The sequence below is a fragment of the Pyrus communis genome, chromosome 12 (genome assembly GCF_041283825.1).
Source record: "Pyrus communis isolate YQ-2024b chromosome 12, ASM4128382v1, whole genome shotgun sequence".
In the NCBI taxonomy this organism is placed as follows: Eukaryota; Viridiplantae; Streptophyta; class Magnoliopsida; order Rosales; family Rosaceae; genus Pyrus; species Pyrus communis.
Window position 1 is genome coordinate 13,357,154 of NC_142576.1, and position 17,698 is coordinate 13,374,851.

The 17,698-nt window shown below is 37.4% G+C and overlaps 2 protein-coding genes across 3 annotated transcripts; one reads left to right on the forward strand and one right to left on the reverse strand.

The window, feature by feature from the left end:
* Positions 1-6,974: 6,974 nt before the first annotated feature.
* Positions 6,975-16,609, forward strand: LOC137745923 (putative protein S-acyltransferase 4). Of its 2 annotated transcripts, none has more exons than XM_068485954.2 (6): positions 6,975-7,440; positions 8,780-8,968; positions 9,982-10,290; positions 12,334-12,549; positions 13,174-13,755; positions 14,372-14,613. In XM_068485954.2, the coding sequence occupies exons 1-5, from the start codon at positions 7,390-7,392 to the stop codon at positions 13,723-13,725; spliced, it is 1,317 nt and encodes a 438-aa protein (XP_068342055.2). In that variant the 5' UTR covers positions 6,975-7,389; the 3' UTR covers positions 13,726-13,755; positions 14,372-14,613. The 2 variants fall into 2 exon arrangements, with proteins under 2 accessions (XP_068342055.2, XP_088537327.1); XM_088681201.1 differs by lacking the exon at positions 14,372-14,613 and adding an exon at positions 14,674-16,609 and having other exon boundaries at positions 7,001-7,440.
* LOC137745924 (magnesium-protoporphyrin IX monomethyl ester [oxidative] cyclase, chloroplastic) lies at positions 14,882-16,661 on the reverse strand. The gene is made up of 4 exons (XM_068485955.2): positions 16,069-16,661; positions 15,565-15,957; positions 15,385-15,483; positions 14,882-15,287 (listed from the first exon to the last, which is right to left on the reverse strand). Exons 1-4 carry the CDS (start codon positions 16,642-16,644, stop codon positions 15,024-15,026), a joined length of 1,332 nt encoding a protein of 443 aa, XP_068342056.2. The 5' UTR covers positions 16,645-16,661; the 3' UTR covers positions 14,882-15,023.
* Positions 16,662-17,698: the final 1,037 nt, after the last annotated feature.

Here is a 17,698-nt window from a genome sequence, read left to right on the forward strand (position 1 = left end):
GCTGCAATGTTTGCCACCTTATCTTTTGCATTCAAATGTTATCTGAAAGTGTTAGTCCTCCTTTCTCTTATTTTGGATCTATTCTTTGATGAAGACCACATGAACTTTGTTGAATACTGGGCCATTTTTGCACAGATGTTTGAAGGGTAGCATTGGCATTTTCGAAAACTTTTGTCTTGATGATTAAAAGGAAACTTTTTTGGGTGTTTCCATTAGTTTTCCAATAAAAAAATTTTTTTTTAATTTCGGATATGATTTTTAACCAATCTTTAACAATTTTTTTTTATTTTTTTTTCTATATTTTAAAACAATTTTTAATAATTTTCTTAAATTAATTAATCTGGACCGTTGGATTTTAAAAAGATTGAAATCCAATAGCCCAAAATTGGACAGGTTTCCAATGGTAATAATTCAGGCATTTCCCTTTTTTTTTTTTTATTAGATTTTTGGCAGAAAAATCTGGATTGTTGATCTAAGAATCAAACGACCCAGATTTTGCCACGTCACTAGCCGTTAGGTTTAAAATTCAAATTTTCTTTTATTGTTGGAAATCCAATAGTCGTAGCCAAGCCACATTGCCCATATCCCGTGCCCTTTTAGTGCACCTGCAGCGGGAGCCCGACACATGTCGCCTTGTCGGGGATACACGCCTGACGCAAAAAAAAAAAAAAAAAACAATATATGTTCGCTGGCGTCAGCATGACCCCAGATAGGCCGATTCCTACCTCAGCCCATTTTGGGCCGACCTACAAAATGACTTTGGGCTGGCCTATTTTTAGGGGTAGGTGGATTTTTTAGGTGCCAGCTTATTTTTTTAGGCTTTGGGTCAGCCTAAAAGATAGCGTTGGAGTTGTTATAATGCGAATTTTGTTTGGAATGAAATTGAATATGCACAAAAGGCGTGGGTGACACTAAGGAATGGCGATGAAGGAAGAAGGGCCAATGGCTATTTGTAGGCTGTAGCATAAGAAAATGGCATTTGCAATACTTTCATCTTTTCCATTTGATGCATTGTATGCCTTTTAGAGCATCTCCAGCATGGGCATTAGCCTTGTGGACAGGCTGCTCCAATAACCCAAATAGCTAGCCCAAGTAACTCTAGCCCATTCGGGCTATTGGGCTGAGGGGGAGCCCGAGGAAGAGCTAAGGCGCAAGTCCAAGGTCCAAGTGCCTGAGGGGGAATGATGCAAGGCCGACGTCAGCCATATTATAAAAAAAAATTTGGGCAGGCGCATGCAATACACATGCACATGGGAGGTGCATCATCGACAACCTTGCAGGCGACAAGTCCCGCATGGACAAGGATATCTATAGCCGTTGCTGGAAGCACAGAAGTTTAAGGATAATTGTAGGTCATTGGATTTCAACAGCTTTTTTCTGGATTGTTGGATTTCCAAGGGTAAAAAAAAATTCAAACATCCCCTAACGGCTAGATGACATGGCACAATTTGAACTGTTCGATTACCAAATTAATGGTCCATGTTTGTTTACTTTAAAAAAAAAAAATTTAAAAGTAATAAGAAAAAAAAATCTTATATGTTATCATTATGCCACGTGTCACAATCTGGAGGGTTGGATTTATAAAAATCTGATATGTTACCATGCCACGTGTCACAATCTAGATGGTTGGATTTCAAATTTTGTGTAATCCAACGGTGCAAAGAAAAGGGGTCCGTCAAATTGGGACCGCTATTATTTTAGTCCCTGGAGTGTTTAATTAATCAATATCATTCGTAAACCATCACGGGATGACTCACTAGTTGGGGACGAATTTAAATATTTCACACGACATGTCCTGGGTTGAATTCTTGGCACTAGTGAATCACATAACGGTAGATAGGGGAGGTTGAAATGTCTCTGTGAGTCTTTCCGGCCTCCAAAATGGTGGACTACTGCTGCAAAACCACCAACTAGTCTTTTTTTTTTTTGGAAAAAAAAAAACACATCACTCATGAAATTAACTACTGAAATGACTAAGGACACAAATTAGAGTTAAGCCGGAAACACGTTATATGACTTGTACGCTTGAGTTAGGGTTAATCCGACTTTTAAAAAATAGAAAACTTGCCATTTATATATTAACTTTTCAGGCATATATCCACGTCTCCAAGAAAAATTAGAAAGGTCTTCAAATCTATATTCTTCTAAATATTTGCAGTTTTGACTAAAAAAATAAAAAACCCGATTGGCTTAAAGAAAATTTCAGAAAAAATTAGACACAATTATCCTCAAACTCTTAACTTCATTCTACAATTTGCCTTTGCATTGAAACATCCTCCACAAAGTTGATTTATCATTTAAAAAACAAACCCAATGTGTGCATATTGGCAAAAAACAAGAAAAGTAATTAAGCTCTTTTAGAGTCAAGAAAACCTGAAGCATACATATTAGCTAAAAAGACCCATAGTGTGCATGTTGGCTAAAAATTAAAAAAAAACCTAGATTGAGTGATTGTTTTTCTCCATCCGATGTGCTGCCTACTTCGATGTAAGGTGGATGATGCTCCTTGTGGGCCTAGCTGCAAATGGACACTTTGCCTAAAAGGTTTTCCATGTTGCTCATCGGAGTATGGCCTCGACTGTGGATGTATGCCTGCTCATAGGCCTAGTCAGAAGTGCAGGCTCATCCACATGCTTTGACGAGAGTATACGCTATCCCGAGGGCCCAATCAGAAGTGTACACTACCTAGAATCTTGGTTCGCGGCTAGTCGATGGGCTGCTTGCTGCAACGCTGCTGAAGAGGGATGTCATCTACCCTTGTTCTGATTTAGGACACCTCGTCTGGGGCATGCTGTATCTCAATACGCTGCAAGAGCTTATTCACCAAGTTCGTTTGCTGTGTAAGGGCGTTTGTCAATTTTGCAACTTGTCGAGGCATATGTTGTTCGTCATTCAAGGTGAAAGAGTTTGGATGGTATGCTTCTCTATGGGTGATGGAAGTGTAATGGACTTCGAATGCAAGATTTGAGTCGAGAAGGATTAAATTTTCAGAAAGTCAGGGTGAAAATACCCCTTGTTCAATCGCCGGTCTAGAAATCTAAAGTCGGGACGGTTGAAATGGTATTGGATTAGTCTAGGTTGTCTGCTGGGCCATAGAATGAGTTGGGCCCCATTCATGGGCTGGGCTGTGTGCGGGGCGCATAGACACTCGACCCTGGTTCTTCTAGGTGCGTCTTGGGCTGCTCAGTGGTGTGAGCTTGGGCTTGGCGTTGCAAGATGGCTCGAGCATGGGGTTGGTGCTGCTATGTAGCTTGGGCTTGAGCGTGCTAAGTTACTGCTGCTAGCATTTAGGTTTAGGCTATTGCAGTGGTAGTGAATTAGCCCACCTCTAAGGCTCAGGTCTGAGCTGCTTCTGGCACTTGGGCTACAGTAGCTGCTCTCCATCGTGGGTGAAAGTTTCTCTATGGGCCACTGCGGTAGCCACTGCTGGCATGGCCACGGTGGTACCGATGATAGTGCCGCGATTCTTGTTGTGGTGAGTCTCGAGGAGTGATGGCGTGCGGCCATGTCATGATCTCCATCGTCTGGTCCTAATTGTTGAACATAAGATGTTCCGTTCGTCATGGTTTCTGAATGTCCGATCATTGTATTTCTTCCCCATGGCTATTCAAAGAATTTATATAGAAATTCTAGGAGTTGGAAAGTGTGGGAAAACCTGCAAAAGAGCGAAGAAGATTAGAAATGTTGAATGCGAAAGGCTTCTTCGAGCATTTGAATCAAGTTCTCAATGAAAGCACCAATTTGTCGATGCAAATTTCGGCCGTTCTTCACTTTGATGAAAATACACCTGCAAAACAATCAACACCTTTGATCAAAGACCAAAAGCCTCACCTGCCCCCGATGAGTGAGGGGTGGTTTGGTCAATGGATCTTTGATGCCAAAGTTAGTTGATGTGTAAATTAACTTGACACACAAATTAAATCCTATTGTTGACAATTGTAGTATATATGCAAGTAGGGATCGTTCTAGACCGGGGATTAACTAGGGATGCTAATCAACACAAATAAGACTCAAAAACACTAAAGTAGACTTTAACAACTCAAAACACACAAACTAAGTTGAATTGACTCAAAACAGATCCTAGAAAGTGATTTGGACGAAAATTGAACTAAAAAGACTCAAAAGACTCAATATGGACAGATTCTGACGAATTGAAACAAAACTAACACAAATAAGAACTAATGGGGTTTTTGGACGAATTTTGACCTTAACTTGACTCTAAACACTAATAGAACTAAACTTCAACAGATTCTAACTAAGTTAAAACACTAAATATTAAAGGGGATTGATTTTTGACAAAATTAACTAAATTAGGCAGATTGCAAAACTAAATAGATTAGACACTAAATTGGTTGAATTGAATGGGTAAATGATAGTTAGAGGGTCCTTCTCCACACATGCACATATGAAACACAAATTGATTTTCAGTTATTATCCCTTTAAACCATGAATGACAATGCCCCAAATTAATTGTGAGAAGCACAAATTAACTTTCAGATTTTCCTCGTTTCATTGAATTGGATGGAATACACATCTACAACCAAATTATTCTTATCAAGTTCCCTACATGAATAGCATAATAGAGATACAATCAAAGATCATTAAGCTTTGTGAAAATCATAAGCATTGACAAGACATTCGTAACTATGAACTGCATGATACTCTTGCCTAGAATTTACTTAACACAATCATGACTAGTGACTTTTACTACTTGTGAATATAAGTTCATAATGATTAGGTGAAATTCCCTTATACTCTAGCATCAAATTCATGCATGAAAACTAAGTATGCATCCTTAATCAACACACAAGAACAAGTTCTCAATAAATCAGTTAAGTAAATTGCATTCACAATTCAAGAAACAATAACTGGAGGAAATCAATTCATATAAAACATATGTCCATGACTTTGAATTCACCTCTAACTAAGAAAAACTTAGTTACACATGATTGCAGAAATTAACAACGAAATCAACATAATTGTAAAACTAAAACAAGGATAGAAGACACCCCAGAGATGCTCCAATACTCCCAAAAGCTTGGGCATAGGCACGGCACAAAGGCTCTCCCTTCTTTCTTTCTCCTTGTTGCAGCACAAACACATTTTTCTAATTTTCTCTCTAGGTTCTCTCCTCTTTGGTGCGGCATAAGTGTGTGTGTATATATATATATATATACACACACACATATATGATGCACGGCAAAACCCTAGGGAAATCATAATTAGGTCTAGGGTTTGGTAGAAATCAGGTGGGAGAAGGACTAGGGTGCGAGATAAGGCTTGGGCCTCAAGAAAAGGGTCAAAACCTATTTAATTTCTGAAAAGGGTTTGCACAATCCAAATCCACAAGGAATAAGGCCAATTCAATTCAGAAATCAAGAGGGAAAATGTTAGGGAAATTCGCCAGAAATTAGGGCTTCTAGAAACTATGTATTTTGTGGCAGATTTTTGGTACTTCTAGAAGGAATAAAGGGGGAAGGGTGCGGCACCCTTTTAGGAACAGATAAGGTGTTCTAGAGCCATATATTTAGGTCCCCTTGCAGTTGGAAATAAGGTAGAACAAGATTAGGTTAGGATAAGATAGGATAAGGTTTGGATAAGATAAGGTTGTTAGGATAACGTTCCATATTTCTTGTTCTTTCCTTATCTTCTTTGTCTTGAACTTGTTTCTTCAAATTTGTAGCATGTTCCTAGCCTCTTTTGACTCCAAATTTGTCCATCCACCTTGCTCCATATACAAGCTATCCATTCCATGCCCAAAACTGCTCCAAAAGGCTCAAAATTGCCTTTTCTTGCCAACTTTGCCATTAGGACCTACAAACACACGAAAATAGCTTAAAACACTTATTAAGTAGTAATTAGCTAACTAAATGCAAGGAAACAACATATCAAAGTAGCATAAATATGCTCCTATCATTAGTCTCTCTGAAAAGAGTGAGTCTTTAGGGTTTTCTGTGTATAGAAAAACTCTACCATTTTTTATGGAGAAATAGGGTATTTATAGAGGAGGTGGCCGGCCATTAGGGTTGATTTTGGTGAGAATATTCCAAAAATATTTTGTAAATAATATCTTGGAAATAATAGTAAATATCCTTGAATAAAGGTGATTGAGATTGCTTACTTGATATGGTTTGTCTTCAATTAGGAATGTATTTAATGATAGGTTTTTCCTTTGAAATTTTCCATGTACAGTGGAGCTCAAAGTAGTCGTAGTTTGTTGCCTGCATGTCTTAGGAAGCTGAGCTGCGCGTGGCATGCCTTGCTCATTTAATAAAGGCAATCTCGTATTTCTTAGCTAAAAGTCCACATGTCACCTTTAGGATTTTTGAGACTATTTTTTGCTTCCACATTGGCGGCTTGAGTTGTAGAATGGAGTTGGTGGTTATGCATTGGGTTTGAAGGTGATGGCGTGATAGGGTGGTTGGTTGAAGCTATGCTTCCATGACTTTTTATGATTTTGGAGACAAAGTAAGTTATAGTTAATTTCACAGAAATTTAACTAGGCTTAATATATTTTATATTTTTAATAGGTTGGATATTTATTTAGAATGTTTAAAAATGTTGATATCAATTTGGAATGACTAGAAGGTTGTTTAATTTTAAGTACATAATCCTATTTTTTAAAATAATAAAATATGTGTTGAAATATTATTAAGTCAAAATAAAAAAAAAATAAATCTGTAAGATATTCATGAGTAAGTATCTTTTAAAAAAAAAAATGTGACCAACTAGTAATTTCAGCAGAAAAACAAACAAAAATCACAAACAAGAATATTGTAATGCACGACCAGGATTAAAAATATAAAAAATAAAAAATAAAAAATAAAAAATAAAAAAGAAGAAGAAAAGGAATAGGTTGTGACAGCACGTTGTTTGGCCCGGTGTACCGGCTGAGCACTCGTTGTGTAGAAACGCAAAACAAAATAAATTGTGATTAATTTTTAATAATAAAAATAAAAAAGTTTGAAAGAAAAGGAAAGAAATGAAAAAAATGTTGGTTAAGCGCGTAAAAGCCGCGAGAATATCGGAAGATCCGCCTGGATGTCATCGTTGGCAGCCTGTTAGGGAGGAGAAGTTAGAGAGAGAAAGAGACGGAGGGAGGGAGAGATAGAATCTTTGCTCCTTTCTCTTGGTACAATCCGTCTCAGAACCCAGACAGCTGGTTTTGAATTTCATCCCAAACCCAAAACCTCTCTCTCCTCCCTCTCTCTCTCACTCCTCAACTGCTCATTTGCATGTCCATGATTGTTTAAAGAAATTGGTTTTCCTTGGTGGGGTTTCTCTCTTCTGGTGCTGTTGATTTTGTAGTGGAGGGAAGGAAGTGGAATTTGTGATGGAGGTAGGAGGGTGTTGGAGTTGAGAGAACACAACATTTCTGGGCGGCTGGGTATGGCACAGAATAAACCCAGTAGGCTCTACCAAGTTTGGAAAGGAAGCAATGTGAGTTTCTCTCTCTCCCTCTCTCTCCTTCTCTCTCCTTCTCTCTCTCTCTCTCTCAATTGTGTTCACTTTTTTTTTTCACTTTTGACTGCTTTTTGATCAACATCAATTCAATTGCTTTATCATTTCGTGTTCCTTGTTTTGTTCCAATTTGAAAGAAGATGATGAGATTATGACTTTATGGTAATTCCCTCTGTGATTGATTTTCATTTCCTCTTTCTTTTTGTGTGCTTTTTTCTTTAAATTTGAGTTGCAGCTGTTGCTTTCCCTTAAGATACTCCCTTTCTCTAGCTACACTACTTTTACTTGATTAAAGAGATATCTTCTCGGTCAAGGTCCAGGGTTTCGAGTTCATGTTAATACGGTTGTGTATTTACTTTCTTTCATCATGTGTTTTCCCTAGTGTGCTTACTTTCCGAGCAAGAATTTGCCCACCAGCTACATATGTACTGAGAAATAGATAAAGATATGTATAATATAATATGGTAGCAGGGGCGGAGCTATTCATATCCCTGGAGATGCCCTTGGCCCCCTCCAATTTCTCGACACCTTTGGAACCTATATAGAGATCCTATACTTTTAGACCTTGTTTGGTCTCTATGATTGGATTGGATTGGATAACTATAAAATTCAAGGTATATTAAAGGTAGAGGCGAATGATATTTCATTTTGAGGGAAATTAGCCGTGAAGAGAACTTGTCCCTTCTAATCCTCCGTTCTTAGGGGGATTCTAAGGGATAAGTTTCCTTAATAATTAATCCGTCTTCCACCTTCAAGTTGGACATAATTTTTCATTTTGTTCTTTAACATACCTTCAATATAATTGGTTATCCATTCCAATTCAGTCCTAGAGACAAAACAAGGCCTTAAACTGTGCCCCAAATTTAGAACCTACCTCTGCAACCAATTGTTGATTGATTGTAGTGTCATATATGATTCATCAGTAGCCTTTGAAAAATGTATTCAGAAGAAAATATGGCTTGTGGAATTGATTTGTTGTACCTCTATATCAATGAAGAACAAGAAAAACTAAATTTAAATCTAAACACATTCAAATTACTTGTATTTATCGTATCATGCTGCATATTTTACTCCTTTTCCTTTATATCTGTGGATATATGAATGCACGTATTATTTCAAGTTGTATAATATTGAATTTATTGTTCACTACTTGATGTGGCACAATTGATCATTACTTGAAATACTTTCCTAACAGAATATTTTATGGACTATTCTTTCGGTTTATGATATGCCAGTAGTATGACTGGTGGAATATTGCTAAAACTCCAATCCAGTTTGGTGTACTTGCACTGATGGGAATTTTTATTGGTTTTATCAGAAGTTTTTCTGTGGCGGGAGATTAATTTTTGGTCCTGATGTGGCATCTCTTCTTCTGTCTACACTCCTTGTAGCCGGCCCAGCAGTTGCCTTCTGTTTGAAGGTTTATTTTAAAATAAAAAATGGGAATCACAAGAATGACAATTTATGGCTTCCTGTATTAGCTATTGGCTCACTCCTTACAATTTTGGTAAGTATGTTATTATTTATTATTTATTATTATTATTTTTCTATCAGCAATTAGTATGGCTATTTGCGTCACCTATTTCACTATTTCACTATTTCTTATGAGATAGCTTACAACTTTATTAGTTTACCAAATTTGGCCAAGTCATTTTTGAAACTCAAATTCTTAAGTTTGAATTAATAGAAACATCCATAGGATAGCTTCAGTCTTGAAGGTAAAGGGAAAGCAATTATTACAACATCAAAATCATCAAAATGATTAAATACTGAACAACTATTTACATTGTCCTCCATTTCACTAGAAATGACATTACTCGCGACTGTCCTGTGAAACCTGGGTCTTGCAAAGGAAGTATGAGTTTTGATTTTTATTTGATGGCAATCTATACAATCAAAACTGCACGCTGACATTTGATGGCTCAATACTTTTACCATTGTTTTTTCTGCCTCCATCTTTAAAACTACTAAATAATCCAGTCTGAGTCAATATAAACTTCAACTATTGAAGGATGAAAGTATATCACACTTGGAAGAGAAGCACCAACGATGTTATCAAGGATATGGTTAATTAGATTATTAAGTTCAAAGCTTTTAATGGATTACATCATGCAAGATTATCTCCTTAGACAATGCACTAAAATTTGAAAGAGAAACTTATAAGCAAGAAGTACCTAATCCTCAAATGATAACAGAAGACCTCCAATTTTCGAATCAGCCTTGGAATGTGTTTTCTTTCTTTTGTATTGTGGATTCTTATCTATTACATGTACAATATCAGTTTTTTGCATGTTGCATGTTAACTTGTTAAAATTTCTGGTACATGGAATCTCTTTCCCCTTTGTTGTGGTCGTGGATCTGAGCCAGCAGACACTTGTATTGCATTCCAATGACAGCATTATCTTGATAATGACTAAATGGTTTTAGTCACATGATAAACTAATTTAACACTCTATTCTTACAATTCTGATTCTTCTAGCATTTTTAAACATGTCTGACATTTATCTCATTTCTGTGCAGGATTTAACCTTTCTCTTCTTGACTTCTGGGAGGGATCCTGGAATAATCCCTCGAAATTCAAGGCCTCCAGAATCAGATGAAGCATTTGATCTAGCTACCCCATCCATGGAGTGGGTTAATGAAAGAACTCCTCATTTGAAACTACCTCGAACAAAAGATGTCGTTGTAAATGGTCACACAGTAAAAGTGAAGTATTGCGATACTTGTTTTCTTTATCGCCCTCCCCGCGTATCTCACTGTTCTATCTGCAACAATTGTGTTCAGAGATTCGATCATCACTGTCCATGGGTTGGTCAGTGCATTGGAATTGTAAGTCATCAACTTGTCAGTGTACCTTTCCCTGTTTATGCCACCTGTGATTAGAAATTGGAATATTGTTAACTCTTCTGAACTTGATTGGCTTACTATAGTAAATATAATTTATCAAAGACCAAAAGATATGATCTGTCATGAATTGCTACTGGAAAAAGCTGAAAAATTGTGTATTTAACTCAGTGTTTTAAAAAACTTGCCTTGGGCCGCCCCTAGGCGGCCTTGAAAGCTGGGCGGCTGGATTTTCGCCTCTGTTTTGTGGGGGTGGGCGTAGGGCGGCGTTGGGGCACGCCCAGGCGTTCAACTTGGGCGTTTTTTCCCTTCAAAATTCATGTATGTTTCTAAAATGCAGGATATGTTCTAGTTTAAATGAAGAAGAAAGAGAGAGTTTCTCTCTCCAAATGACAAAGTCTAACTCCAACTCTAACTCTTCCTTTGTTTTCCTTTAAATTCCCTATAATAATTGCTCCACTAAGCTTTTATTTCCTTTCAAATTCCCTATAATTTCTCCACTCAGCCTTTATTTCATTTAAATTCGCTATAATTTCTCCACTCAACCTTTATTTCCTTTTGAATTTCCCTATAATTGTGACATTCAGCCTTTATTTTCCTTGAAATTCCCTATAATTGTGGCCGCTCACCCTTATTTCTCTTAAAGTTCTGCATAATTGCTTACAATAAAATAAATAATTACAAAATTTTAAGACTTTATGACATAGTTTCTAAGTACAACTAGACTTAGTAATGAAGAAGATGATATTATCTTTGATTTAGTTATAATTATATTTGTTTTACAAAGTATATCTATAAAATATAATTATATATGCAATATATATTAAAATTTTAGGTATTGTGAGGCTTCGCCTCATGCCTCAGACCTAGGCGGGGCTATCCATGGGACACCTCGCCTACGCCTTCGCCTTTTAATACATTGAACTGCAGTGTTGTACCTGTCTAGTTGAGCTATCTCAATATATCTTGGGTTTTATTTATCGGCACTTACATCACTATATATCTTTTCAAAGTTGTACTTAGATGGTCTTGAAACTTTGCTGAGAAGAGTTATCTATTATATACTAACAGTGTTGAAGTTCAAAATGAGAATAATAATTTGATAGTCCTGGTTTCTTTATTATTTGAAGTTTGAACACTCAAATTTGGAATGCAGAATCGGCCAGTTACTATAATTGTAATATACGGGATTGTGTTGGCCCATTGGGTGGAATCAAGAATTATTAACTATGAACTTAGTTGAGGGATTCTCAGGAAGTACATTATCCTCTAGTAGTCTTCAAATTTGGTGGGTGTTTGGAATATCTATAGAGCTGCTATTGGGTACATGGGCTTTTGCATCTTCATGCTCTTTCCAAGTTGCTTCTTTCGTTATAATGCAGCTCCAACCATTTGGTTATGCAGTATCTATGTTAAACCATCATTGAGTTAGGCTGCTAGGACTTGGGTCTTCTTATGCAGGGCATGGGATTTCCTGTATCTTTAGAAAATAGTTGTTTCTAAATGCTGGAGTAGTTCCTAAAGGGATCCCACTTATAAAGTTATTGTGTTGAAGCTTGAAGGTAAGATGTGGTATTCTTACGTATACTATATCTTTGCTTTGGGATGCATTGCTCATCTCCTTGATAATTTTGCTAGTGAGTTGCTCTTTCGAACATAATGGTATTTTATAGATAAGTTTACCAGCTATAATGTATCCCCTGAAATATGGCCCAATTCTTTCTTTATTGACAATGTCCTTGAGGTCTCCAAGTCAGTCGTCCAATGTTTAACATGAATATTGCAAGCATGTGAAACACAAGTAATTTGTTTTGAAGCAATTATAATTGAATAAACTTATTTTGAATATCAAGTTGGATGGTTGCAATTTAAACACAAGTAATTTGTTTTGAAGCAATTATAAGTGAATAAACTTATTTTGAATATCAAGTTGGATGGTTGCAATTTGTTTGGTGCCCAAATCTTTACATAATTTTCATTCTTCTCTCTGCTAAGAAAGTAACTGTCCTCTTATATGTTTGATTGCAGCGTAACTATCGGTTTTTCTTCATGTTCATATCAACCTCAACCATACTGTGTATATATGTTTTTGTCTTCTCTTGGATAAACATAGTTAAAACAGGAGGCAGAAGAGCTTTTTCGAAAGACGTTGTGTCGGATTTCCTTTTAACATACTGTTTCATTGCTATCTGGTTTGTTGGTGGCCTTACACTCTTCCATTCCTACTTGATATGCACAAACCAGGTAACTTTACTGAAGCTAAAGATTAAAATTATATAACTTGAGTGGTTTTCTGTCACTCTAAGATTTCTTACCTATGGAAATATTAGCCGATGGCATTTGGCCAAACTTGCATGTATTGTTAAAATGTATTTTTAAAATGACTAAAAGCGCTTCTAGAGAAAATGACTTTTGGTTCCAAAAGCACTATGCGTTTTGCAAGAAGCACCAGTTATGTGCTTCTTCCAGGAAGCACTTTAAGTGCTTTTCCAGAATTTACTTGCATTTTTACTAAGGATTGGTTCCAATAACATTTTCAGTCATTTTAAAAGCACATTCAAACAAGCACTAAGATTTTAAAACAATGTTGTAATAATCAAACAACATAGTTTTAATAAGTAGGGAATTATTGTCTAACAAAATTTTCTTTCTGATTGATGGAATGAAACAAAAAATTTCAATTTTTTTTTCCGTCTGTATCATTGAATCTGTGTCGGCAAATTGCTTGATTGGTTAATAACAAGTGTAGTCTACTGGCATCATGGAGTGAATTACATGTGCAATTTTCATTTAGTATATTAGGAATGTGCAATATTTTTATGACTATTTGTATCTAACTTTAGTTCTGTGATTCATGTTTTGTTACAGACAACATATGAAAACTTTCGGTACCGATATGATAAGAAGGAGAACCCATATAACAAAGGAATGATTTGGAATGTCAAAGAAGTTTTTTTCTCCAAAATCCCTCCTTCAATGAATAGATTCCGTTCATTCATTGAGATGGATGAAGAGATGATTGCAGGATCTGGGACTCCAAATAATGGGGATGGTATTATGAGTTCAAAGGAGAAAATAGATATTGAAATGGGAACTAGGCTTGCAGAGGACAATGGTTTTTCACTTCCAAACATTTTGCGGAATTTTGACTACGATGATTTGGAGGATGATTTGAAGGATGCAGGAGAACAACGCAGACCTGCTTTTGACCCCCTTTTTCCCATTCAGCCAGAAGTAAAAGAATCTGTGCAATACTCAGTAGATGAAGATAAAATTACAGAAAGTGTTGCTACAAGGGATGCAGTGAACTATTCTGTGCAAAGCTTACCTCCGGGAGATGAATTGGGAGCATCTGGCCATAGCACCACTTCCTTTGATGGAGCAAATGAGGAAGTCAATTGCGGAAATAACAAATCCTAAAACCACATCGCCTGTTTTACAAGCATAAAGGTTTGTACCTTTTATTTCATTTCCATATTGCATCATTTTAATCAATTTCTTTTTGGGGGGCCTAGGATTCTTACACTTTTGACATCTAGCTTTAGCTCCTTGTACTCGTGAAGCATATTGGTGATGACAGATTGTTGCCAAAAATGATTATTTTGAGTTGTCAACTTGCACCTTGAGTTAATTGGTTCTTCTAAATCAATAACAAAATGTATGCCGAGAGACCATAAAGTATTCAAGCTTTCCATTCAGTTCAGATGCTTTATTCTCAGCGTAAAGAACAGATAACGTGATTATCAAATGGAAGGGTAATGAAATATGGATTGTGGACAATTTCTAAGCTAAGTTTTATCAAATGCCACAAATCACATGTCTAACTGTTTTGCACTTTGTTAAATGTGGTCTGACTGATGCTGGGTTTAGGTGCTGGGTGATACGAAATAGACTCTTCAAAATGCTACTGTGAACATATTGGAAAAAAAATATCTCCTATGTTAACCCCCCGACATCTCCTAATTTTGTGCACATGCTGTCATGTTTAGTATAATTCTTGGCGTGTTATTCGTTCTCTTTTTGGATTATCATTCTTATTCTATTTTCGACTTGACCTTAATGACAGGGTTTGGCTACAGCTTTTGCATCTTGTCAAGGATCTTTTGTTTCGGTAGTTATGGTAGTCAGAGAGCGAGTACACAGTTTTTTCTTAATGTAGTTACACTAGTTGGTCGATTTGATGATTTTCGCAAAGGAGAGTTCATACAGTGACATTGTCCCATAATAAAATTCCGGTTCCTGATTGTTGTAAATGACTTGCTGATTACAATAAATGCAGAAATCTACGAGGGATGGTGTTCATAGCAATTTAACGTTCAATAGTTGCGACTGTTTTAAAATTTAATTTTCCCTCCTCATGACTTACAGATTTGCAGGTTTTCCGATTATGGGGCTTTTGGATATAATCAATGTAAGATAATCTGGATTGACTTGCTCCCAAGTTACGTCGGTCCGTTGGAGGATACTCTGGTTTGTTACGTTTCCCTTGATCTTGTTATAACGCTATTCATAAATCATCTGTTTCGAGTTATCCTACGTGCATCGAGGTTTGTTAAAATATAAAATACAAGGAATATTAACGAAAGGTTATGAAGCCATTTTTACAAATGAAAATGAAAGGTTATGAAGCAAGTGCACTCAAACAATGTGTTGTATCATAACAAAACATGAACGATATCATCTTGGTTTCGAAGGGAAGGGCAGGCCGTACAAAATGATCAGTAGACTAGCTGGGTTTCAAAGTCTGCAAAATCAACGGAGCCGGACTCAATGGGAGGCATTAAGTAGGCGGCGAGAAGCTCAGAGGCCAAGGCAGCAACTATCGGTATCCTCTTCAAGTTTTTCACCACGGGAATGTCGTCACTCTCCCCGACGGCAATCAGCTTCTGGTTAATCTCCACCATTCGGTCCAGTTTCCTTTTGAATTCTGGGTTCTCAACATCGAGCACTGCTGGAAAAATTCTGGCTGTAGTGCGATTTGTCTGCGTAGGGAACCCAAAACGATCATTAGAAACAATAAGGACATTGGATAACGGGAATGTATACGCAAAGGAATTGTTATTGCTAGTGCAGGCTGACCTCAATGATAACGTGCATATCAAATTCTTTAGTGTTGAGGCCAATGCCTTCGTAGAAAGCTGTTCGCTGGCAATCGTTGAGGTACATTGTCACATACACCTGCCATGGGTAGAAGATGAGTTAGACTGAGTAATGGTGCGACGCATCTCAATCTACGCAATGCATTCATTGGTTGCTTACCGACAAGCAGAAGAATCGGGACCAGAGTTTAGCCTTCCAGTCATTGAGGAATTGGGGTTGGGCCTTCATGAGAGCAGAGAAGAAATCTCCGTGGCGGTTCTCGTCCTGGCACCAGTTCTCGAAGTAGTTGAAAATGGGGTAACACTGGTACTCGGGGTTCTCCTTGAGATGGCGGTAGATGGTAATGTATCTCCAGTACCCAATCTTCTCGGACAAGTAAGTTGCGTAGAAGATGAACTTTGGCTTGAAGAATGTGTACTTCCTCGCCTTTGTCAGAAACCCCAAGTCCAAGGCCAAATTGAAATCCGACAGCCCCTTGTTCAAAAAACCAGCATGCCGAGCTTCATCCCGAGACATGAGCGAGAAGATCTCTGCCACCACTGGATTTGTTTTCTGCAACAGATTCATTTTCATTATCTGCTATCACCACAAATCAAAACTCAAACTATTCGATATGAGCTATATTTAATTTTGGAAAGAAAGACAATCAACCAACCGACCAACCTTGAGCCTTCTTCCGAGCTCTTTGTACAGAAGGAAGCCCGAGAACTCAGCAGTGCAGGACCTCTCCAAGAACTCGACAAAGATCTGGCGCAGCGGGCCCTGCAGTTTGTCAGCAGCCTCCTTGAACTCCTTGTTCCTGACGAAGTGTGTCTGGTTGTAGTCAGTCTTGAACTCCTGCAGCAGCGCCTCGAACTCCGCCTCGTTCAACTTCTTGTTGATCTCCGTGTTGAACAGCGTCTCCATCTCGTCAAAGTCCGTCGTGTAGAATCTCGGTGCCAAAAGGGTCTCCTTTGGGGGTGTTTTCGGAGCCTTCTTGGGCGTCTTTTTGGCCGCTGCTGCCGCCGTCTCTGCCCTGACCGACATCCTCAGCATCGAAGACGCTCTTGTCTTGCGGCTGCCGGGGTTGCTTCCGAATTTGGGGGCGCCATTGCTGAATTTCGTGAGGGGTTTTACCAGAGCCATCTCTGCCGCCATTTTAGCTTGCTTGCTTTCCCACCGAAAACACGACGTTATTTGGGAGCTCTCTTTTGGGAAGGAGAGTGAGTGAGCGAGCGAGCGAGCGAGCTTTTGGACCATATAACTGGATTTGAGGGGATGTAATCTCATCCGGTGAAATCTATGAGTTTAAATGGGTATCTGACACGTGGCTTCTGATTGGCAGTCTCTCTTGTTTTGGATAGGAGGCTCAGTTTGATTGGTTCTGATAATGCCACGTAAGACATGTGGGGGGCGATAGGAGGCTCAGTTTGATTGGTTCTGATAATGCCACGTAAGACATGTGGGGGGCGATAGGAGGCTCAGTTTGATTGGTTCTGATAATACTTGGATTCTCCCTTCACTTCTTTGTCAGGTTTGGATCGTCTTCGGAGCAGATGGTACGAATCTTACCGATTCAATAACAAGGATCGTTGAATTTTGATCTAACGGTTACAATTATTATAATTTTTAAAGGAAATCCATTATTTGTAATCGTTGGATCAAAATTCAACGATTTATGTTATTAAGTTAGGAGGATTCGGACCCCCTCCTCCGGAGAGGATCCAAATCCTTCTTTATCTGTGTTTGACTTGCTTTGACACAAACAAAGATGGTCTTAGTTGTGAGGCACTTTAGAACGTAAAATTTTAATTTAACAATTTATGTGACATTTTAATATTTTTTGAATTTTACTTTTCATCTAATATGTTAAATTAAAATTTTATTATAAAATAAATAATCAAATCAATAAAATTTTAATTAATGACATTTAATTAATTATTTGGCATAGTTTCCTTCGTTGATTGCAAACAAGAGAGAGGTAGGATATAAGCAAAACCGGTCAACATTCAACATTAATTATAATAATAAAATCAATCAAATATTAATTAAAAACATTTAATAATTAATTAAAAATATTTGAAGCTACTGTCAAATTTGACGGTAACCTTTTTGCTACCAATCCATGTCAGTGCCACATAGAAATTGGTTTTAAGCTGAAGAGCGTTAGTGTGGTTTCTTTTTACTGTTATAGTTGATGTGGAAATTGATTGAATTGAAACATAAAGAACAAGAATTATGAATCTACAAAATATAAAAGATCTTTTGTGACAAAATCCCTTATTTTTATTTAATTTAAATTATAAAAAAAAAA

Coding starts and splice junctions, on each gene's coding strand:
- LOC137745923 (XM_068485954.2), top strand. CDS start 7,390: ATGGCACAGAATAAACCCAGTAGGCTCTACCAAGTTTGGAAAGGAAGC. Junction 8,969..9,981: donor GCTCACTCCTTACAATTTTG/GTAAGTATGTTA, acceptor ATTTCTGTGCAG/GATTTAACCTTTCTCTTCTT. Junction 12,550..13,173: donor ACTTGATATGCACAAACCAG/GTAACTTTACTG, acceptor GTTTTGTTACAG/ACAACATATGAAAACTTTCG.
- LOC137745924 (XM_068485955.2), bottom strand. CDS start 16,644: ATGGTCCAAAAGCTCGCTCGCTCGCTCGCTCACTCACTCTCCTTCCCA. Junction 15,484..15,564: donor CCCGATTCTTCTGCTTGTCG/GTAAGCAACCAA, acceptor TACCCATGGCAG/GTGTATGTGACAATGTACCT. Junction 15,288..15,384: donor ATATGCACGTTATCATTGAG/GTCAGCCTGCAC, acceptor TTCCCTACGCAG/ACAAATCGCACTACAGCCAG.